At 50.0% G+C, this 22,027-nt stretch overlaps 1 protein-coding gene across 1 annotated transcript; it reads right to left on the bottom strand.

The window, feature by feature from the left end:
* Window positions 1-20,730: 20,730 nt before the first annotated feature.
* LOC126047396 (prolactin-releasing peptide receptor-like) lies at window positions 20,731-21,822 on the bottom strand. Its single transcript, XM_049820976.1, has one exon. It carries the CDS (start codon window positions 21,820-21,822, stop codon window positions 20,731-20,733), a length of 1,092 nt encoding a protein of 363 aa, XP_049676933.1.
* Window positions 21,823-22,027: the final 205 nt, after the last annotated feature.

Raw genomic sequence — 22,027 nt, forward strand, 5'->3', positions numbered from 1 at the left:
GTCATTGCAAGCACCGCTGCATGTTTTGCCAGGTCACTGCATGCTTCACCACGGTCATGGCATGTTTTTCTGGGGCTGCTGTATGTTTTAGCAGTGCTATTTCATGTTTTGCCAGAGTTGCTGCATATTTTATCGAAAGTATTGCATGGCTTGCCAGAGCCGCTGTGTGTTTACTGCATGTCTTACTGGGCTTGCTTCGTGTTTTACCAGCCCACTGCATGCTTAGCCAGGTTTGCTGCAGGTTTTAGCAGGACCTCTGCAGATTTTTCTAGGGTCCCGGCATATTTTACCAGATCGCCGCATTTTTTTTTTACCTTCCCACTGCAAGTTTTGCCAAATTGGTGCATGTTTTCCCAGGTCGGTGCATTTTTCCCGCGGACGCTGTGCCCACCATCCCTGCAACCTCTCTATCTCCCAGGGCTCGGATCTGCCTGGCCACAACTGTGTTTAAAGCAAACACGATCCCTTCCTGTTGGCTCCAAATTGCCGAACGGGAGGCTGTGTTATAGCATTAATTTCTTCTGAGGGAGAGCGGAGCGCAGCAGCCTCGGTGGGGGGGGGGGTCTGCCAGCTGCTCCCTCCCATACGTGCGCAGCCCCGGAGGGCTCGGCAAAATTTCCCAGCCCACAGGGACTGCTGGCAGGAAGCAATCTGGCAGACAACATGTTTAGAGGAGACTAATGTCTCAGAGCCACTGAACCATTTAATTGCCAATAAATACAGCCCACGTGTAAATAATTATGGAGACCCAGAAACTGTGTCGTCTTTGGTGAAAGGAAGGAGCTGGCAGGCTGAAAACTCCCCGTGGCAAGTGTATAAATTAAGATTTCTTGTTAATGCAGGAGGAACGAGCATCAATAAACCTGCCCAGATATCTCCCGGCATTGCTTCAGGCTCAGGAGGGTGACGGTCCCCGCCAGGGTAAGAAGGGCCAGGCTGCGCCCTTGGCTGAGTTTGAAGGTAAATCTTAAAAATTCATCCCTTCGCCAGATCAAGCTTTGTCCAGGCTCCTGTTGCAACCCAGCGTGATTATTGCAATACCATTTTTTGCCGTGTTTTGGGGGATAAAGAGCTGCAAGGATCTTCGTTCAAAACTCTGGACCTTTATCAGCATCACGTACACGCTGGCAGCAAATACAAACTTTCCCTTCAGAGCCCTGACAAAACTTGCAGTGACCCTTCGTCCCCCTGCCAAAATATTGATGTCTCTGTCACCCGGTTCTCTCATGCTGCAATCACATTTCTCTTTCAAATCCTCCTTTTTCAGAACATTTAAGAAAACGTTGCCAGTGCTGGGCTTGCTGGTGAGCTGACCCCACTGCCTGTCACGTCCATGCTGCTCTTGCATCCATCTTATTCATCTTCTAGTTGAAATTTGGCCTGCTTGGGGCCAGGTGCCAGCAAACAAGCTGAATTTTGGCAAGTTTGGGGGCTAGATGCTTTTTTCCCTTGTTTGTGTGTGTCAGGACGGGACCGTAGGCATCGCCTCTGGTCTGTGCCAGGATCTCTGCGTGTGTTACCAGCCTTGTGCACCCTGTGGGTATCTCCGGCCACTACCATCCGTCTGGAGCCTGGTTTCATTAGACCTTCAGACCCCAAAACCACACCGGGATTATGGGCTGTGTCCAGGCACTTCGTCCAGTTTGTGGCATCTTCTCATGTGCTCGAGTCCACGTGCCCAGATTTCCATCATTTTTATTGCGCATCCCTCCAGCCCATTGATTTCCTAATTACAGTCATGCCAGAGGTTAGGAGGGATATTTGCAGCTGGATTATATTTTTGGGGGATCAGGCATGGGAATTGGCACAGCTGCCAAATTCTCATCCAGATTTTAGTCTCAGATCTGAGGTTCACGTAGCAGCAGGGCTCCACACCCCAAGTTTTGACCTGATCTTGCCTCTCCCCAACCTCTTACAATTAACCAAACCCTTCAGTGCGTGGGGTTGGAGGTTTTTCCAACCTGTGCGCTGCGTTAAGGCAGGATGTTGCATCCATCGCTGAGCAAAACGTTCACAAATGTTAGCACTCCCAGGGGCTTCTCAGGGCTCCTGGTCCCTGGGCTGTTTGCAGGATCGGGCTCAGTATCAGCGAGCGATGTGTGTGGGGTGGGGATGGTGCCACGTTTGCAGCCGCAAAGCTCTCACCCACGTGAAAACATCCCATGAGTGGGACCAGAGCTTTGTACGCACAAAGGCTTTGTATTTTCTGGAACATCAGGTTTTCTGTAAAGGTTTTCCTTTAAAGCAGCTTTATGTTTTGTGAATTTAATTTCAGTTGAATATGTGATGATGCAGAGCTTTTTCTCTGTTAGCCCCTTTATCCTTATCTCTTCCATTAGGCTTTGACCTCGTTTATCGCACAGCTCCAGTTTCCTTTTATTCTGGCACTGGAGCTCACAGGAAAACACTGGCATGTTGCCGGCTGAAAAGCAGCTGGTGAGGAGTCACCATCCACCACCTAAAATTCACCCTTGGACCTATTTGTGTTCAGCAGATAAGCGTTGTATTGTACATCTGCTAAGAAACATACCCCAAAACCCACATCGGCTTATTCATGCTGCAACTTTGCATGCAAGGAGTGAGGCTTAAAAGCACTTTGCAGCAAGTTGGTGGGATAACTGGGAAGGCTGGGGCTGATGCTGGGAGGTGACAGAGCTCTCTGCATCCACCGGAGTGGAGGGATGGAAATCAGAGACCTGGGGCAGAGAAATGGCGGATTTTTGGAGAGCTGAGCTTCACCCTGGCTCTGCCCCTCGTGTGTCTCCACCCGCGGGGATGTCTCTCTGTTTTAGATGCCTTCTCCACCCTCGGTCATCCTCACTGCTCTGTCCGGAGGTTTGCAGGGGAATGGGGACTATCCCTCCCAGAACGGGAGCCGATTTTGCCAAATTTTAGGTGGTTACAAGAGACAGGTACAGCTGAACGGGCCCTCCACAGTCTTTTTATGGCCAATGGAAGAAGTGGGCACCTCCAGAGCCTATCTGTTTGGACGTGTTTAGACACCCAGAGCTGGGGCTATTTCCAATCAGGTATATGAGAGCTCGGAGCCAGGCACCTTGCCAGAGAGGCCGAATTTTGGCGAGGGATATCTCAGGCTGTGTAAGTACAAGGTCTGCAGCGCAGTTATTGCCGGGTAACGGCCGCAGGGCTCGGAGCAGCACTGGAAGACCTCCCCGCTGCTGTGTTTTGCCTCCCGAAGTTGTCCTGGCTCCGTTCTTGGACAAGGAGGGGTGTCACCAGAAAGAACCCCCCCACACCCCACTGCCACCTCCGAAGGAGCCGCGGCAGTCCAGCAATTTGGCTTTTCCCCCGGGTTGATGGGTTCCTATAGCAACAGAGAGCCGCTTGCCGCAGCTTTTACCTTTATGACAATAAAAGAGCTCTCGCCCTCATTTTCTGAAATTAGTGCCAGTCACCCTGCACGCCGCGGTGCCGCTTGCGTGTCGTCAACATGATTATATTAATCAGCAGCTGGTACATTGGCCGAAGCAATCCAGAGGCTGAAGCAATTACCCCCTGCCCGGCACCCCGCCGCTGTGGGAGCCCATGGAGGGGTGCCTGCCCCACTGCTGTAGTGTCACCCCAAGTTCACTGCTGCTGGAGACAGCAAACCAGGGGCTGCGAGACAAACCCCCTCGCTGCTGCAGCAAATGCCTGGGTCTTCCTAACCCTCCCCCAAAAGGTGGATATTAAAATGCAGTAGAAGTGATGCTTTGGTTGTGGGAATTTTATTGGGGGGGGGGGAGTCTCCCAGTGCAGCTCTATCCTTGGCTGGTGGTACCCAGCTGGGAGTGCTTTGGGTGATGTGGCTGTAGGTTTTTGGGGACTGGCACAAGGCACCCCACCTCTCATCACCAGCTTGGGGAAAAAAGTAGGACAAAGTATGGCAAACACCGGATTTTTCTCTGAGAGGACATGGTGACCATGGAGTATAATTAAGGAGCTTCTTGGCACCTGCTACAGGAGCTGAATGAAGGGTAAACTAACTGAATGAAAAGTAAACTGAATGAAAAGTAAATTCCTTAAACTGGGTTTTAAGGAATATTCATTAATTTGCTGCAGCAAGACCTTGCTATGCTTAAAGAAATTAAAATGTGAGCTTTCAAAATCATCTTGCAGCAAGCTAAGGAGGAGGAGATACCGGGGGAATACATAATGAGACGGAAAACAGGTACATTCATAAATCAGCTGCATCACTTTCAATAATTCACCACTGCTAAAGTATCCAGCAGCTCATGGAGAGGTAACATCCACGTGGAGATCTTCGGTTTGCCTGATCCAACGAGATCCAGGGCATTTCCCCACTGCCCTTTCTGTGTTGTGGAGGGAAAGTGGGATTCAGGTGGTCTGAGCTGAGCAGTAAAACAAGTGATAATGTCTGGTACCGCGTAGGGACCACGTGCCCACTGGAAATTGCCACCTGCCGAGTTACCAGCAGTGATTTCGGTTTCAGCCCTCAGAGGGTTTGTCATCACAGGCTCATAAGCTTTGAGTTAAACAAAATGATTTGTTCAAGTTAAGTGAAATAATTATCCTAGCTCTTTGGAAATCAGGCTTTTAAGCGCTGGTAGAGGCAGCAGGGGTGGGGAGGACCATGGGCTGGAGAAAGTCCACTTTGCAAGGCAGCAGCAGATGTTCAAGGAATAAAAATAGGCTATTCTTTATATTATTTCATAGGTTATAAAACCAAGGTGAGTATTTGGAAGCTGTGATGCTGGATAGGTGTTTTGCCTGCAAATGATAGCTTGGGTTTCAAAGAGGATTATCCACAAGCCCCACGTGAGCCCTGCCAAGGGCTGAGCCTCCAGGGCTGTGACGGTGCCCAAGGTGGTTCCCAAGCCCTAAATTCATGAGGCAAAATAACGAGGAAAGAGAAGGTGGTGTGTAAAACTGCTCATTGTCAGAAGGCTGCTCTGTGTTACCTTTTGCATGTTGCGGTTTGCATTCTCTTGAAGGTGTAAGAGATGTTGAGCACGTTTCACACAAGCTGCATTTTTAACGTTGGTATGGCAAGTCTCTCCACGTAGCATCAGCTCTCTCCTTCTGCCATCCAGCTTGCTGCTGTCAGAAAAAACAGTAGTTCATCTTTACCAGCTCTTTAACCCCATTTCTTTAAAAAAAAAAAAAAAGAATATCTATGGTGTGGGGTCGGGCACCGCTGGCTCTGCTGTGTCCTTTGCGAGAGGTGGGGGAAGGAGATGGGGGCTGAAGGGATGTGGAGGTGAGCAGAGGGTCGTGTGGTAGTAGCAAGAAAAGCAATTGCAGTTTTAATGAGGCTGGGGAAAAGGCTTTGCTTTGAGCCAACTCTTCTTCTTCTAGGGAGAGATTTTCTTTTTATCGCTTCTGAGTTTGTTCGAGCGCAGCTTTTAATGTTTCATGAAGGAGCAACGAGGAGGACTTCTGTATAAGGTGGTGGGAAGCTGACCTCAGGCGCTGCATAAGCAGCATTAATGGTTGGTAGAAAAAAACCCGTTTATCTGAAATGGCTGAGCTCTCTCTGGAGAAGAGGCTCCCCTCCCCCGGATCGCGGCTCACTGGGAGAAACCCCCGTGCTTTCAGGAGATGGACGCCCGAGGACTTTGGAGGATGCCAAGAGCGCTTTGCACTATGTGAGTGCTACAAAGCACATCTTTGCTCTAACTCCCTTTTTGTGGAAATGCCAAGATTGTAATTATAAGCTGTCACTGAACTATTTGGTAATATTGTACCGGCAGGTCAGCGTTACGGGGCGCAGTTAAGGCTGTCTTTGTGCATTTAGTGCGGTAGCTTCAGTGGGTTGAGCTGAATGTTAAGGATGCATCTACTTGGGAAAGCCAAACTGCCTTTGGTAGATTCAATGTGCTGTATGTGCACACACTGCTTATAAAAACTGTTATTAGTTTGTTTGTTTGTTTGTTTGTTTTTCCTGGGAGATGCTTCTTGCAATAGAGCTGCACTAAGCTAAGCATTGCTGGAGCTCGTAGGAACTCTTTTTTTTAAGAGGAGGTATCTCTGTACCATTAGACATCTTTCATACCTAAAAAAGTCTCTGTAGCAATTAAACCTCCTAATCTAGTCTGAACAATACTATTATTAGGGAATAGTTCCTATTCCCTAGGAACAGGGGGGAGGAACAGCTTCAAAAGGGGTCTGCTACTTGACAAAGATGCATGACAGGATGAGTTTGAAAGAAAGAGCAGGTCAGACTAGGACCCCCCCAAAAAACCCCAGCAAGAGTGAAGAAGGATCAGGGCTTGGGATCAGCCACCTGACGAGCTGGAAGCATTCCTGCTCACACCCTGATGGATATCCTTACGGTGCTAAAAACCCCTTGCGATGGCAGCCTGAGCGGTGCAACCCCAGCCCTCGCCCATCTGGGGATGCCCGCGCAGTTTTACAAACCACAGCTACCTCCTGCCACCAGCCCCGGCCAGCAGCTCCTCCGAGGCCGCTGCCAACCCCACAGCGACTCAGCTGCCTTAGGGAATAAAGAATGAAATAAGGAGCCCATAATAACTGTTTGTTTTGCTCCGTCCTCAGAGTACAATGCAAAACTCTTAGCGATAAATGAAAATAGCGGTGCTTAATGAGCGGAGCACTTCAGTCTTGCTTCTTCGCCATTGAACCGCACGCTGTTGCTGCAGCCTGTGCTTTCAGGGTTGTTACCTTTTGCCAAAAATAGACTTGCCAATGGTTTCCATTAGGTCCCCTGGACAAAAGAAGGCAAGAGGTGGTGTCATTAAAGTGAAAACATTTCCCTGCTGCTCTGTCCCATTATCTGTTCAACTTCCATATGGTATGGGGGAAAGAAAATCCCCTAAATTCCTGTCTTGAGGTTTCCTGGATAAGAAACGGGAGATTTCTTGCCTGTGTCAGATTGGCTTCAGATTCATAAATCGAGGCTAACCAGAAGGAAAAAAAACCCTCATTTTTTTCCTCTTTCTCTGGTGGGTGCTTTGGCTAAACCCTTCTTCCTTCAGTGGCTTCATGCTGCAGAGCCCTGTGCGCCACCTCTCCCAGCTCCAGCCGAGCCGCTCTGTCTCTGCAGGAGGATAAAGGAGGTAATAACTGCTTGTCCAAAGTACAAATATTTAAAGTTTGTCTTTCTGATTCCTCACTAAGGCAATTGCTCTCTAACTCTTCCTGCAGCAACCTCTTGGCCAAAGCTTGTGCTTCCAGTGCCTCCCCAGTGCCACCACCTCTCCCACCAGGCTTCACCCAAGCACCCTAAGTCACCCCCCATCCCCACCCCCAGCCTCTCCGTCCATCACCAAGAGTACCTGCACCACCCAGGAAGACACCAGCTCTTGTTGCCCAGAAATAGGCATCTTATAAAGCCGTTGGAATAGTTTAAATTCTTGTCTTCGCACCCCCAGGCCATGAGGGATGGTCTTTCCGCTACAGGGAGATGCACTGTTGCCTTTTGGCTGTCCTGGAGCCAGGCTTTTTGCAGACCTCCTCCTGTTTTTCGGAGCTGAGCAATGATTTAGTCAAATTTCCCCTTTCTTAGGTGTATCTATATTTAACTTATTCTGGAGGCAGTTTGACTTTCTCTTCCTGAGCTCTTGGAAATCTAAGATCCCTTCTTAGCAGGTGTCTTCTTTGGAGCTGAGCCATTAGCACATTATTAACTCAGTGAGGGGCAAAACACTTATTCCATGTAGTTTCAGCGTGAAGCCTTTTTGTCTGTTGAATGGTACAAACCACGATACAAATTTTAACATAGGATTAATAAATCCAGTTCCTTGCTGGCTCTTGACAGAGTTGGGATTAGTCGGCTATGAGCCATCCTGGGTGATGCTGGATTTGGTGCACCTGGTTTCTGAGCATCTCTTGGAGGTCCCTCTGGGTTAGAAAAGCAGAAATAGCTGGGCATTGAGATTTGTATGTGATGGCAGCTGGTCATTCCTGAATCGCTCCACATGCTTATGTGGAAGGTGTTGCCTACCCCAGGTTTTCCCGAGTCGCCTTCCCTGCCCGGCATTTAGCTCTGTCTGAAATCCCAATTGCTTCTGAAGATTTGCTGGATTACAGGGTACCAGCGGGAGATGCTATTATGGTTTAGTTTATCTGGATTTCAGAAGCAGCGCTGGCCCTTTCACAGCTCACCCTGTCAGGGCAAGGTATTGGCTTGCTGCCGAAAAGATGACACTGATAATATTGATGGGGAAAAATGAGGTTTGAGATAGGGAACGAAGATGTGTTAGCATCGATTTGCCGAGTGCGTTCCTTGGTCTGCAAGTTGTTTCTTGTCATCCTGCAGTGACCTAGGAAGTAAGGAGCTGGATTGTGCTGTGATAGCTCTGATATTTAACAGACATTTCAAGAGTACCTACATCGGTCGTTCCCAAAGGAAAAGCAATGACTCCGTGGAGCACCGGGGCAGCTGCAGACGACGGGGGCAATCGCTGATCTAGTGCCTGTTGAGCACATTCATCCCTCTGCATCCCTACGCTGCAGCCGTACACTGCAGAACAGCATCTCCTCAAAGGCTTTATAATTCAATTAACCGAGAGCTCGTGCCTGGAGGGGATGAACCAGAGGACCGGGCCAGGTGGGTGAGGAACACCAACCCAACCGTGCGTGCTGTGGGGCTGGCAGCGAGCTCAGCAGCTTGCCCAGCAGCTTTTTCCAGGCAGGAGATGTGTGGTGCCGAGCAGTTGGAAGGCAGCTGGAGCTGGCAGTGGTGGGTAAGGCAGTCTGCATGCAGCCTGGCCCAGCCAGCATCCTCCACCAAAAAGAATGACTCATTTTTCCCTGGAGTAAATTACTTTTTATTTCTGTAGAAAGGGGAGCACTCCAGTCTGCCAAGTCCCACAGGGTCTGGCAGGGAACAAATTGCTGGAAGAGGAGCTTGACAGCGTAAGATGATTCAAAGCCAATTTGGCTGATGATGTCAGCCAAGCAGAAATAGGGCCAACTGGCTTCTTTAGGGGTGATCTCCTGGAAACTACAGCCCTTTTACCGCCTGAGCCTCTCGCTTAGGACCCTCACAACCTGTAGAAACTGGGGACTGTAAAGAGAAGCAAAGAGTAATTGTAAAAATACGACTCTCCCCTCTTTACAAGTACTAGATGAGGAGAAATGGCTCCAAGAAGCAAGTGCCAGTGGCCAAGGAGCAAGCGTCCTGGATGGCGTTGCTGGTGGACCAAAGGCAGGACCTGAGGCTGCGACCTCCCTAGGTCAGGGTGAAGATGTGCAAGGCCACAGAGACTAATTTCTGGCAGAGCAAAATGACACATTTAAGCCTAAAGGATGAGGCAACAGCCCTTCTCATCTGGTGGAGCCCCAGTGAGAAGTCATCGTTGCCATGATGGACCCTTTCCTGGATCTCTCCGACCTGTGGGCTCCTCGAGGCTCGCCGTGGCCCTGCTGCTATCCCAAAGAGGATACTATCCCAAAATCAACGTGTGGGGGACCGATAAGGTCCTGCCAAAGCAGCCTGTGACTCCCAGAAAAGCACGAGGAGGGGCCATCGCTGAACCTGCTGGCTGTACTGGGGAACACCAACGGGTCGCTAGGACCAGACCACTGCTAATTAAGGTCAACCACATGCATCCTTGACTATCCAGCATGCTCAGAAGGTAATTCGTCTTTAGAAAGAAGCCATTACTCCTTATTTCTGCAGAAACTGCTCATCACAGCTACTGCCAGGAGCTCTGGGAGCGAGCAAACCTCTGGGAACCTGACAGCACCATGCTCATCTGAGTGACGATTTGTGCCAGGACAAACTGGGGTCAGCTCGTGTCTGTGATGGGGCTCTTGTGGAAGCTCTTCACTTCTATTGCGTGACCGCCTTGCAACAATTCCAGTCTCTGCAACAACGTAATGGAGCAGGGATGGGTTTTATTTCTCTGCTATCGGTGTAATAGAAGCAAAAATGGTGGGGCACCTCTTTAGCCCTCCCATCTTTTCCCCGCCGCTAACTGCTTCTCATTCAAGCTGAACCTTGTCCCCAAGGGATTTTGGCCATTGGACTTTTCCGTGGACTTCTGCTGAGCCCTGGGTGCATTAGCATTACTGGCAAATATTCGACATTCGCTTCTGGGGTTGGCTGGGGCTTTGAGCTTCAGCCCAAGCTGAAGAGATGGGGGAAAAAGGGGAATTGTGTTTGTCTGCATGTGGGTGGCTCTTCACCAGCACCAGCCACCGAAGGACCCTGCTAGGGCAACTCCATCACTCAAAAATGTGCACCCCCCCCTGCTTCAGCTGATCCTTCACTTTGCCTTTTCGGCATCCATGGGAGCATCGCAGCCCTACTCTGTGTCTTTGGACACAGCTGGCTGTGCGTCCCACTGCTGTAATGGACAACGGGGCAAGGCAAATAGCATTTCCACCAGGAAGAGCATCACCAAAGAGCTTGACATTAAAGAAGCGTTTAAATCTGCTGCCTGGCACAGAGCTGGGGAAGCCTGGGTGTCTGCCCCGGACCTCCGCGGGGGCTCGGCTGGGCGAGGAGCCTTTGCCTCTCCCCTCACACCGCGGAGGAGAGCACGGGAGTTATTTATTCTGCGGCACTCGGCGCTTATGGTTAATAAGAAAGTCAAACTGGAGCGCAGAGCTAGACGGTCTTTCATGTAAGACAGCAGCTAAGCAAACAGACATCAGCGGAGAAAGCTTAGGCAGGAGGGAGAAGGATCAGCGTGTCTAACTGCTAACATTCTTGGGCAACCGCTGGTTTTGTACCAAACTTCTCGGGAAGGAGAGGGCAGATATTTCAAGCCAGGCTTCAAATGCCCAAATACCCCCAGCCGCCCTCCAGACTTGCTTCCGTGTTTCTTAATTCCCACGTTATTTACTACCTCCAGCTGCAGCCAGGAGCCCTCCATAGAGGTATATATGGATTTCCCTTCTGCTGCTGCTGGTCTTAGCTATCCTTTTTTATTTCAAAATAGTTAAGCTTGTGAATAGAGACCCCCTGGAAAGGTGAATGGGGAGAAGAGCTGCCTTTCTGTCAGGAAAAAAAAAATCATTACTGGAGGCCTGAGCTGCAGTAACTGTGGGTTTAGTCAAAAGAAGTGAAAATAAGCCTATTTTACTCATGTACATGTTGCAAACCTACCTCTTTAGCTTGAACCAAGACCTGAGAAAAAAGCGATGGGCACGGTTTGTACGGTCCATGAAATCTCTGCTTACAGAGAAATGTGACAGCTATTTTGCAAGACCTGTCCAAGAAACCAGAAATGAAGGGGTCCTTGGCTAGAGTCATAATAGTACTCTTAATAAACCAGGAGACAATAATAAAATAAAATAAATCAATATTTCCTAAGCATTTTTCAGCTCAGTTCCTCCACAAAAAAAAAATTTGTCTAATGATCCTGGTTCGGCAGAGGAGGTTCTCTTTTATTGGCTGTTTTGTCAACTGCAGTCGCATTCATCACTGATGACATCAAGACAGAACAGACATAGCAAGTGGGGGGGCTAAAACCAGTGGAAAATTACCAGGCTAATTTTGTTTGCTGTGCTTGATTGGAAGACAAAGGAGGAAATTTCCAAGAGGTGATTCAGTACACATGAAAAAAATCTGATCCTTCATGTGCATTTATAGCTAATGCTACATCTCAATTTATTCTGAAAAGCAGGACAAAGGATTTCATCATTTGCAGCTGTGGGAGAAACCTGAAGGGTAATCAAATAATGGTAATAATACCTCGCATGTATGTAAGCTCTTTCAAATTATAATCTCTCGAGTGCTTTCTAAAGAACGGCACTGTAATAAATAATACCATCTTCCTCTCAGAGCTGTAGACATCTAAACAGGCTAAGGCTGAATAGCCTGGGCCCTTGCTGTTGTTAAATCCCTCTGTAGGTTTGTCACTAATGTTTTCCCTTTTGAAATATTTTTGTCTCTGATAAGAAGAACCCTGTTGGCTGTACCCTTCCACTTCAGAAAATTTGCCAACTTTCTTAGCAGCCCAAGGCAGAGAGAGAGGAGAACCAGGTGGGTTTGGGGAGGCTGCGGAGGACGTGTGGTCGCTCCTCCATGCCAGACGCTGAGACGTCCCTGCCCAAAGCTGATGCTGGGGGCCGCGCTGCAGAAAAAGGGTCGCGATTCGGAGGGTGGTCCTTGGAGGTGCCCTCAAACAACTCCGTCTGGGAAGTGTCAGCATCCTGGGTACCGGAGGGTGAGGAAGAAGCCACCAAGTCACCAGAGGTGGGGGGGAGGTTGGAGGGTGGGCATGGAGGACAAAACCAGGCTAGCTCGAAACAGGCAGGCTAAAGTCACGTGCCTGAACTATTCAAATCACTAACTATAATCAATTTAAGGAGGATCATGTGAGCAAAAAGAAGACGGCGATCCACCGAAGTGCAGTATTACGAGTTTCCAAGTCAATGACAACTCAAACCAGATGATCTTGAATGCTCCTGGGCCACGTTCTAGCAGATGGGAATGCCACAGGCCACCAAATCTCTTTAGAGAAGAGGATCGTGAGGTCTTTAAATACCTGTCTATAACAGAAATTAACTATAGCTGAGACACATGCAACTGAGAATCGATTGAGCGTTTGCAACGTGCAAAGACCCCCAACCTGGAGGTCTTTATCAGTTTTACCAAATCAACTGATAACAGGTTTAAGCAGGATGCGAATTGCAGAGCAAGCTGCGTACAAAGGTCATACCCTGCGCTCAAGACTCCCATGCTAATTAAAAAAACCTTTAGCTGTCTAACTTTGGGCTAATTTAGTACCTCTTCAGCTCCTGGCAACAGGCTGCCAGAAGGCTCTTTGTGGGTTGTTGCGGAGCCCAAGAGCAGGACCAAGCTGGGAAGAACCGTATTTCTACAGACAAGAGAGTTTGCAAGGAGGAAACGTGCTTAGGCAGAATATTCGGCAAAAGTCTTACTAACAGAGGATGGTTCAACAAAATTATCCCTTTTAGACCCGCTAGTTTCTGATAGCAGAAACTAACAGTATCTTTTTGAAGAAAGCTCTGCGGAATCAGCCTTCAAGCATGTTTTCATCACCCATTTATCTAATTTACTTTCATTAAGTAAACAAATTATGTTCTTCTTTATATATGCGGTTTCTTTGAATCACAGACTGTGGCTACTGGATTTCTGGAGTGGTTCTGAATTTATTCTCAGAAGACGCTCAGGTTTTAGCTCACCCTTGCAAAACAGTATTTTCCCATTTCCTGCACATAATTTGGGGAGATGAGCAAAACATCTCAACGAGGAACCTGGGGGTGGGGATTTGTTCTCCTGCTGCTCAATAATGGCAAATTCCAGTCTAGTCTGGAAACGTGGAAGAGGAAACCTCGTCCTTTTTGTAGATCCGTTCTCCAGGATTGATATATGTATTTTTTAAACAGTCCTGCGGACGCGTAAATTGTTTCAGATTATGGGAATGAACGGGTGGTGAGTCTTCTCTTTCAGAGCCACCCACCTCATCGCATTAGTGCCTCTGAGCCAGAGCCCGGGGAAAAAAAGGCCAAGAAGAGCTATTTAGGGCAATCTAAGGGGGTTTTATTAAGAGCGAAGTAATAGAGCTTGTGATGGGAGGAAATGAAGAGAGAAAGAATCGACACTGGGTAACAGTCCGTGATTTCCTCCGGTGCAGTTGGAGGACTAATAGCCTAAGGCAGGTAGTAAAACCGCCATCCCTTTAGCTCAATTATCACTAAGTGGGAGAAAATAGTAGGTAGTGTGGACTAGCCCTGTGCGAGGGAAGTGCCAGGATCCTGCCCCTATTCCTTCCGTTTTCTAGACTTGGAGATATAAACCTGTATCTGCTGTCTGTTCAGAGCTATAAAATTTTTATAAAACACAGAATCTGTGAACTCTGCCCATTCAGTAAACGTCTCTCATACGACATTCAATTCTCATTGAATTTAGAAGAGGCTTGATTTGACTTTGAAACTACAGGGATTTTTATCAGTGAAATTAATAAGAAAAGAAAAGGAACTTGCCGAAGAGGGACCTTTTCTTTTCATTTTATTTGTCTGATATTGAACAAACAGTGGAATATATTTTCCTGTAAGAAACTTGCAGGGAATTGGCCTGCATTTCTCAGCAGCCTTTGGGAAGAAATGGGTTCGCACCTCTGGCCACATCCTTATTCCCTGAAGATGAAGGTGAACAGCGCGTAGAACGGCAAACTTCGCATGAGTTCCAAAAAAACGCAAGAAAAGTTGACCCTTCATTACTCGCAAGACTCACAGGCGTGGCCATGGCTATCACACAAACCCATTCCTGGGCGAAAGAACATGACCGAGCAGGTTTTGTGCTCCAGCTCTTTTCCTTTCTCGCAGTGGCTGAATCCGTCACACTCATGGGGGACAAGACGGTGTGGGGACGGATGTCACCCCTTTGGGAAACACCATGGACACGGGGATGAGCTTCGCGCTGCAGCAGCCACCTGCGACCCCATGGGCCACGATGGCTTCGTTAACCCCCCAGATCTTAAATGAGACCGTGAGCAGACTGAGTTTGTTCCGTAGACCTGCACATGGCTAAAAAAGCGTCATTCCCAGCTCCCCGCTCCCACAAACCCCACTCCATCTGAAATCCCCCTTCCTCCCGGGATTTTGCAGGTCTTTGCCCACCACAACCAGAATCTGCATCTTCTGTCGCTGCTGCTCCTGTCCCTTCTTGTGCTTCTTTTGTTTTGTGTTCAAGGAAAAAATAATTGAAACTGTTGGGGACAGCAGCAGCCCCAGCCTGTCCCAGCTGCATCTATCCCTGTTTCTTTCCAGCTGCGTCATTGTTAAACAGTAATAGTTAAATAAGGGCTGACACTGGATTTAATTCCTTATTTAAGGCTTTACATCACAAATGCTCAGGCTCTTTGGTTTGTCTTCTCTGCATCTTTAGCCAAAGGTCAAAAAGATTTTGTTTTGGCTCTTGTTTGCCATGAGTCTAAGCTAGAGGACAGCCTGGCTCGTGAAGCCCCGAGCGGCATTAAATACTGCGCACTGATGATGCTCTCCAGACCGCTTCATCCCACGGGGGGAAACAATCCATATAAAGTCCGGAAAAGCTTTTTCCTGCCTCGAAACTACAGCAAGGGCAGGGAAGCTTCTGTCTGGCGATGGATGCTCCAGCCTCATTCACCCAAGGTGACTCTGACTTGGAGGGCATGTTAGTGCTTTGGGGTGCAGCTCCCACGGTCCCAGCAGGACCTGAAACTTGTCCCCAGTGTCTTCATTTGCTTATCTTGAAAGCATAAAAATAAAAATCCCCTATCAGCAGGCATGCCCAGGCTTTGTTAGCAAGATCTTGGCATTAGGAGGAGGGGGTGGCATGCAGAGCGTGCTGCAAGCCCAGGCTGGGCACGAGGGAGAAGATCCTCCCCCACCATTCCCACGGCAGAAGGGTTGCCAAAATGTTTAGCTCCACTCGTAGGATAAGTAAAATGGGGATTGGGGGATTTCTGTGTGGCGAGGAAAGCTTCCTCCTGGCAGCTCTGCAACCCAAAGCAGCCCAGCCAGGTGGAGTGAGTTTTGGTGGGGAGAGGAGAGCCCTGTCCTGCCCTTCCCTCCCTCCTGGGGACAGTCACCTGGCATGGAAAATTGTTCCAACTGAGGACAAGTCTCTGTTGGGTTTTTTTTTAAGCTGAGCCACTGCTGAAGACAACCTCCTGGAGATGTGTGTGGTATGTGGATGCTTTGATTTCCCTCTGGGGCAGGTCGAGGTGGGAACGGGCTTGTCTGGGTGGGAGGGGGGGTCCCAGAAGACCTGTAGGCATCAGGAGGGGATCAGGAATGCTCCAACCCTGCGATTTGAAAGGAAAGAGGCAGGAAAAAGCTGAATTGGGGAAGGGGAAGGGAAAAGACCCCCTGGTCCTCTACCCAAGGGAATTTCCCAGGGCACCCAAGCCCCCGCGGAGCCCCCGGAGCACCCACTCACACCTGGAACCCCGCTCTGATCACCCCACCGGTGTCCCACACCATCTTGATATTGAACCATTGGGATATTCCAAATCCAAACCATGCACAAGCCACATAATACACTATTATAAGGTTGGATCAATATACCCCTGGCTGCTTTAGCTCCCATTTGCGGCAGCACTGTCTTTTTTTTATAGTTATTTATTTTGCCACATTTGTAAGGATTTGTGTGGTTTTCCTTCGCAGGCTTTGAGCCTGATTTTTCCTTGTGCAGCAGAAAACTTCCAAGCCATGTGGCAAAATAAAGTAAACCATACGGTTGAAGAATACAGATGCAAGGAGCCCCACTTTTATGTTTAAAACAGGAGTCAGAAAATAGAAGATGAAAAGACACGGTTGCGTTCTTATTTGTGCTGTTTGAGGTTGGCTACAGAAGACGACTGGAACAAGCAATGTTTGAAGTAACCTAGAAAAAATTCTCATCTATTTGGCCTTTATTTTTGCTATTGATTCATAGGCAGCAGTTGCACTTGGCAGAGAAACTGCAATTGCCACGTCCCTAAAAGCTCAACTTTGCAAAGGAGTGGAAACCGCCAGGAGAACATGAGCTTGGCAGATAATCCGTCTGTCCGTCCTCTTCCCAGTGCTGGCTCTGCGCTCTCTCTCTCCCAAAGAAACGCTACCCACAGGTCTGAAATCAGAGCTGCCGGCAAGCAGGCAGCCTCGTCTCAGCCACGTGGCTTGAGAGAGTCGAAATCCCAAAGAAGAAACCTGTTCAGTTTGAAATACGTTGATTTAAAAAAGCAATCATGAGCACTTTGCTGATTCCTACCCAATTCAGCCTCGTTAGAGGCTTGCTCTGTGTTTAACAGTGCAATTGCAGCTCGGTTGGGAAACACAAGCCCCGCATGAGTGAAAGGGACCGGGCGACTTAATCACTTCTGCTTATCGTTTTTCCAAGCTAATTAAAGGTAGAAATTATCATATCAAGCAAGAGCCGTTTGGTGCCAGCCATCGGCAGCTTGTGCTGGCCGTGTCCAGCCCTCGCTTGAGAAATTCCCACTGGGTTTTGGCAGGCAGAGTGCCTTTGCCAGCACTTAGTCCCAGATTAGGGGGGACTTACCACCCAGGTCCATTTTCCTGCTGAAGCTGCAAGAGGCAGAAATGCTTTTAGCACCTCCAGGCAATTTTGTGCCTTCCCAGTGCCTCAATCAAAATGCTAAATGGAGAAAAAGCTCTGTTTTGCCCAGGCTGGGGGAAGATGGGACGATAGTTCCTGTCCTTTGACACTCAGGGCTCCCCTTGATGCCACAGAGCACCGGAGACTTTAAAGTGATGCCAGCTGTGGAGAAATCATCTGGAATTTGCCCTATTGAATAGGAAGCCCGCATAGTTCCACCCTGAAAATATCCAGCTTACATATACCAGCATTAAAGAACGGCTTTTAAACTTCATTACCGGTTTCTTTGCTGGGTTTTTGTGGTGCCTGCTGACATTCTGGTGTCGGTTTGGGTTTTATGTCACTAATGGGCAAGTTTATTGCATGAGAATATGCCCCGAGATCTGGGTTTGTGCCTTTTCCTCTAACCCTGGCACTTCCCACTTTGTAATTTTCTCCAGCTCGCCGCTGCTGCTGGCAACCTCGTCGCTTTTCTGGTGGGGAAGGTGGACCTTGGTATCGTCCGTCCCATTTTTTGCAAGCCAAGGCTGCGAGGTTAAAACGGCTGTTAAGCCTAAGCAGGGGGGGTGACCTTAAAACCCAGAGGAGAATCGGGATATCCCAATTTTCCCTTCCATCTGCAGGCGGCTTGGGGAGCTCACTCACTGAGGAGTGCTACCCCAAGTGTAGCGGAGCAATACCCAACGCCAAAATAAGGCTAAAAAAGATGCCATCACGGTTCAACCGGCCGTGCCCACTTGGTGAACGCCCTTCAGCTCCATCCTGAGCTTCACCTAAAGAAGAAACAATTTGGTTTGGGGGTTTACTGGTTCAGGTGAGGGTGCAACGGCCTTGCAGAAGTGAGAAGCAGATCTGCTAGCAAATATTAGGACCGAGAGGCACGTGGCTGGAGGAGACACTGTGGGGCCGTGAAGCCGCACGTGCCCGAGCACGGACAGTGCTGCCGGCAGCCGAGGCCCCTAACGCTGCGTGGTCGCCCCTCGCGATATCCTGGTCGTGTGCTCTCACACCAAAGCCTTCGGCCGGGGCAGGGCTCACTGGGCAGAGAGAAGGCAGCCGGCGGCTCCGAGGCTGCCCTCGCCCTCGAGACCAATTATTTGCTATTGCACATTCCCGATAGACAGGTACAGGGTATTTGTAGCCTTGTGGCGAGAAGTGAAAGGGAAGGAAAGCACGTCTTGAGTCATTACCACATTAAAAAAAAAAAAAAGCAAGCAAGCATGTCCAACCTTTTCTCTCCAGCCAGAGCTGCTGCTTTGCAGAGCTCTCCCAAAACCTCAGCCAGCCTCATTTCTCCAGCCCTGATCTCAGACTGACCCCCAAGGGTCTGCCACTGCCAGTGACAGCGACAGGGATAAACACGTCCAAGTTGGCTGTCTTCCTGGGATGTGACTAAGCTGCGGTCCAGGATAGCTTATTTTTGTTGGATTCGAATAAATACAAACACACACGCTGAGCTTTTTAAGCTTTTATTAGAAGGAAGGACAAGCAGTGCCCCTCCTGGTTCGCTTTGCTCCTCCAGGACGGGCGATCCAGCCTCTGCCCCGAGAACAGCCCTGCGCGGCCACGAGAGAGCTGCGAGAAGCAAACGGAGCGAGTGCTTTGCAGGCACGGAACGGGGGTCACAAGCATCAACATCACTTTTTGCGTTTGATGGGTCCCCGTCTCCACCGGTTGCACCACGGATGTTAACACGGTCCTTCTGGGGCCACCGTAAAGGTCTTTTAGCAGGAAGGCGAGCGGGCAGCAGCTCATGCCTGGCCATCACGAGAGCGCATTAGGGATGCTCTTGGGGTCCGACCAGCTGCGTCTGCACCGGAGGATGCCAAGCCGCTCTCTGAAAGCATGAGCCGAGATAAAACCTGGTTGGGCATCCGGGTGCAAGGAGACGCTGCCTTCTCCGTGTGCTGCTGGCACAGACCCAGCCGACGGGCCGCAGACGCACCAGGCATCTGGAGACACCAAGCAGCGTCCGACAAGCAAATGCACCCTTTATCCAGCAGTTTCTGGGTTAGAGCAGCCCATCACCAGGATTCCCACCTCCACCCAAGGAGCTTGAACATGGACATATACAGTCTTAAACGACCCTGGGACCAGAGATTGAGACATCTTCCCCAGCAAACACATCACCCCAGATTTTTCTGAGTGCCCCAACCCCTTGAGTCCTACTCAGCTACGGAGAACAGCGATAATTTCACCGATGTGCCCAGCTACATCTGCCTCGTTTGGTGGCACGCCATCAGCTGGAGAAATTGGGACCCACCGGTCTGGTTACAGAGGTGGCTTCTTTAGAAAGTCAAGCAGGTTATGAAAGTCGCCTCCATTCAAAACAAGCTGTCTGCTTTCGGCGGCTCCCGCGCGGTCTCCGACTGAAGAGTGCACATTTCTGAATGTATGTTGTTCTTTCAACAATGAACCACGGTGTAAAAAAAAAACAAACGCACAGCAATTTAACTGCTACCTGGGAGACCCGGTGTTCTTCCAGAGGCAGAAAGTGCTATCTGTTGCTTAGGAACAATCTTTATCCTACAAAATGAAGACGTACACTCTCCAAAGAGTTTTTTAAAGGCATGCAATGTGTGTTTGTCTTGCCCAGAAGCTGGCCCACCTCCTAAATAAACTGTAGGGAGAAGTCTTCGTGCTCCAAATACAGTGCCAGCCGCCTACTGTACCCAGCCATGGTTTGAGATATAGTGTATATGCCCCATGCCCAGCCATGGTTTGAGATATAGTGTATATGCCCCATGCCCAGCCATGGTGTGAGATACAGGGTATATACTCCATACCCAGCATGGTGTGAGATACAGGGTATATGCTCCATACCCAGCCATGGTGTGAGATACAGGGTATATACTCCATACCCAGCCATGGTGTGAGATACAGGGTATATGCTCCATACCCAGCCATGGTGTGAGATACAGGGTATATGCTCCATACCCAGCCATGGTGTGAGATACAGGGTATATGCTCCATACCCAGCCATGGTGTGAGGTAAGGTCTGTAAAAGCCCGATGGGGAACTTGCTCATCCCAGGCAGCCCCTGTTTTCCTGCCCCACCGCCCCGGCACTGGCTGCGGCACTTGCTGCATCACCTGGCGCTTGCAGGGCCATGGCTCAGGCATTGCTGCTCGGCATGTAGAGCAAGCACAAAACAGAGGCAGACTTTGGCCATGCCGATGCAGAGGCATTTCTGAAAACTGAGGCTTGTAGAGAACTGCAGCAGGCTAGTTGCGTGTCCAGTCATTAATCTGGATACTCATCCGTTGTTCTGTTTCAACGAGCCAAGCAACTGTTGTTTCACTGACAGGTCTTTCCAGCTGTCTGTTGAACTGGGGAACCCAAAACATAACACTACCAACTGCTAGGAAGAAAATTAACTCTATCCTTGCTGAAACCAGCACAGGTGGAAACACCTACTGCTGCTCCAGCGTGTCTGTACGTGGACTAGCCGGTACGTCCTGCTCTGAATTACTCTGCCTTTGCCTGTCTGCGGTGTTTGTTGTTGCACTGGTTTGTTTTCCCCGAAGGGCAAAAAAAGTCCTTGAGCTGCTCAGAAGAGCCGCTCCTCGAGGACACAAAGCCCACGGGTTTGTTCCCTGGTGCTCGCTCTCCTTGCCGGGCACGAGGGACCATTTCTAGGAACAGCAACAAACCACCGCGACCGGCCACCAGCTCCCACGTCCAGTCTAAAGCAAAGCGCACGCTAGGCCCAAAAGCAAAACCCATCTCTTGGGGTCCTTCAGTTAAGAGACTCTCGTTTGCAAAGCTATCTTATCCGAGACCCCGGTGGGAGCATCTGCCAGGGTGGAGCAGGTATTGAATCGAGAAGCCTTGCAGGACATAATGCTGGAGCTCTTCTTCTTACGGTAGAAGTAGCTGCTGAGGTGGAACCAGAACTTGTTGTGGAGGGAGGCATAGATGAACGGGTTGTAGCAGGCAGAGCTCATGGCAATCAGGTGACACGAGACCTGGATGACGTTGACGTACCTCTTGTCCAGGATAGCGAACTCCTCGTCGATGTCTCGGATGAAGTTGACCACCTGGAGGGGCAGCCAGCAGAGAGCAAAGCACACGACCGAGACGGTGAGCACCCGGAAGGTCTTCTGCTTCGTTTTGGTCCATTTGTCTTGGCAGGGATAGGCAGCGCCCGGGACATTCCTCCTCCGCAGGTGGTAGGTGATGGCACAGAAGGAGACCGATACCGCCAAAAGCGGGAGTATGTAGGACAAGAGGAGCATCAGGCACGAGTACAGCAGCCGCTCTCTCTCTTCGTGCTTCCAAAACTCTTCACAGATGATCATGTCGTGGCCGATGGTGTTGAGATCCAAGTAGTGGGTGTGCAGCGACGTGGGAACAGAGGCCATGATGGAGAGTAACCAAATGGAGGCCACGAGGCAGACGCAGGACCTGCGGCTTATCCTCCTGCGAATAGGGTACGCCACCACCACGTACCGGTCGATGGCGATGGCGGTGAGGGACAGCACCGAGACGAAGACGGTGGCGGCCTGCATCAAAGTGACGAAGTAGCACATGAACATCCCGAAGAGCCAGCCCCGCACCTCGAAGGCGTAGGAGACGGTGAGGGGGACGCAGGCGAGGCACATGACGAAGTCGGCTGCCGCCAGGTTCCCGATCAGGAAATTGGTGGTGCAGTGCAGCTTCTTGGTGAGAGCGATGAGGAGGATGAGGAAGAGGTTCCCCGTGCACGCCACTGCCACCAGCGTGGCGTAGAGCGGGATGAAGAGGGGCTTCAGCTCCAGGAGGAGGTCCAGGCCGGTGAAGAGGGGGGCTGAGCCGTTCTGCCAGGAGTCGTTGGGCAGCTGACCGTGAGCCATGCTACCAGTGCCGCTTCTCCACACCTTGAAGTCAAACTGAGACGAGACCGTCAGCCCTGAAGGGGAAAGAAACGCGCCTTGGTTGTACTTCTGGGCAGAAGAACCCGTCCCCAGCGCCCAGGTTCTCCGGCAGAGCCCTGCCGTGGCGCGCCCGCTGACTTAAAAGATGCTGTGACTTTTTAAGAGGGAACGTGCCCCGTGGCAG

The sequence above is a fragment of the Accipiter gentilis genome, chromosome 17 (assembly GCF_929443795.1).
Source record: "Accipiter gentilis chromosome 17, bAccGen1.1, whole genome shotgun sequence".
In the NCBI taxonomy this organism is placed as follows: domain Eukaryota; kingdom Metazoa; phylum Chordata; class Aves; order Accipitriformes; family Accipitridae; genus Astur; species Astur gentilis.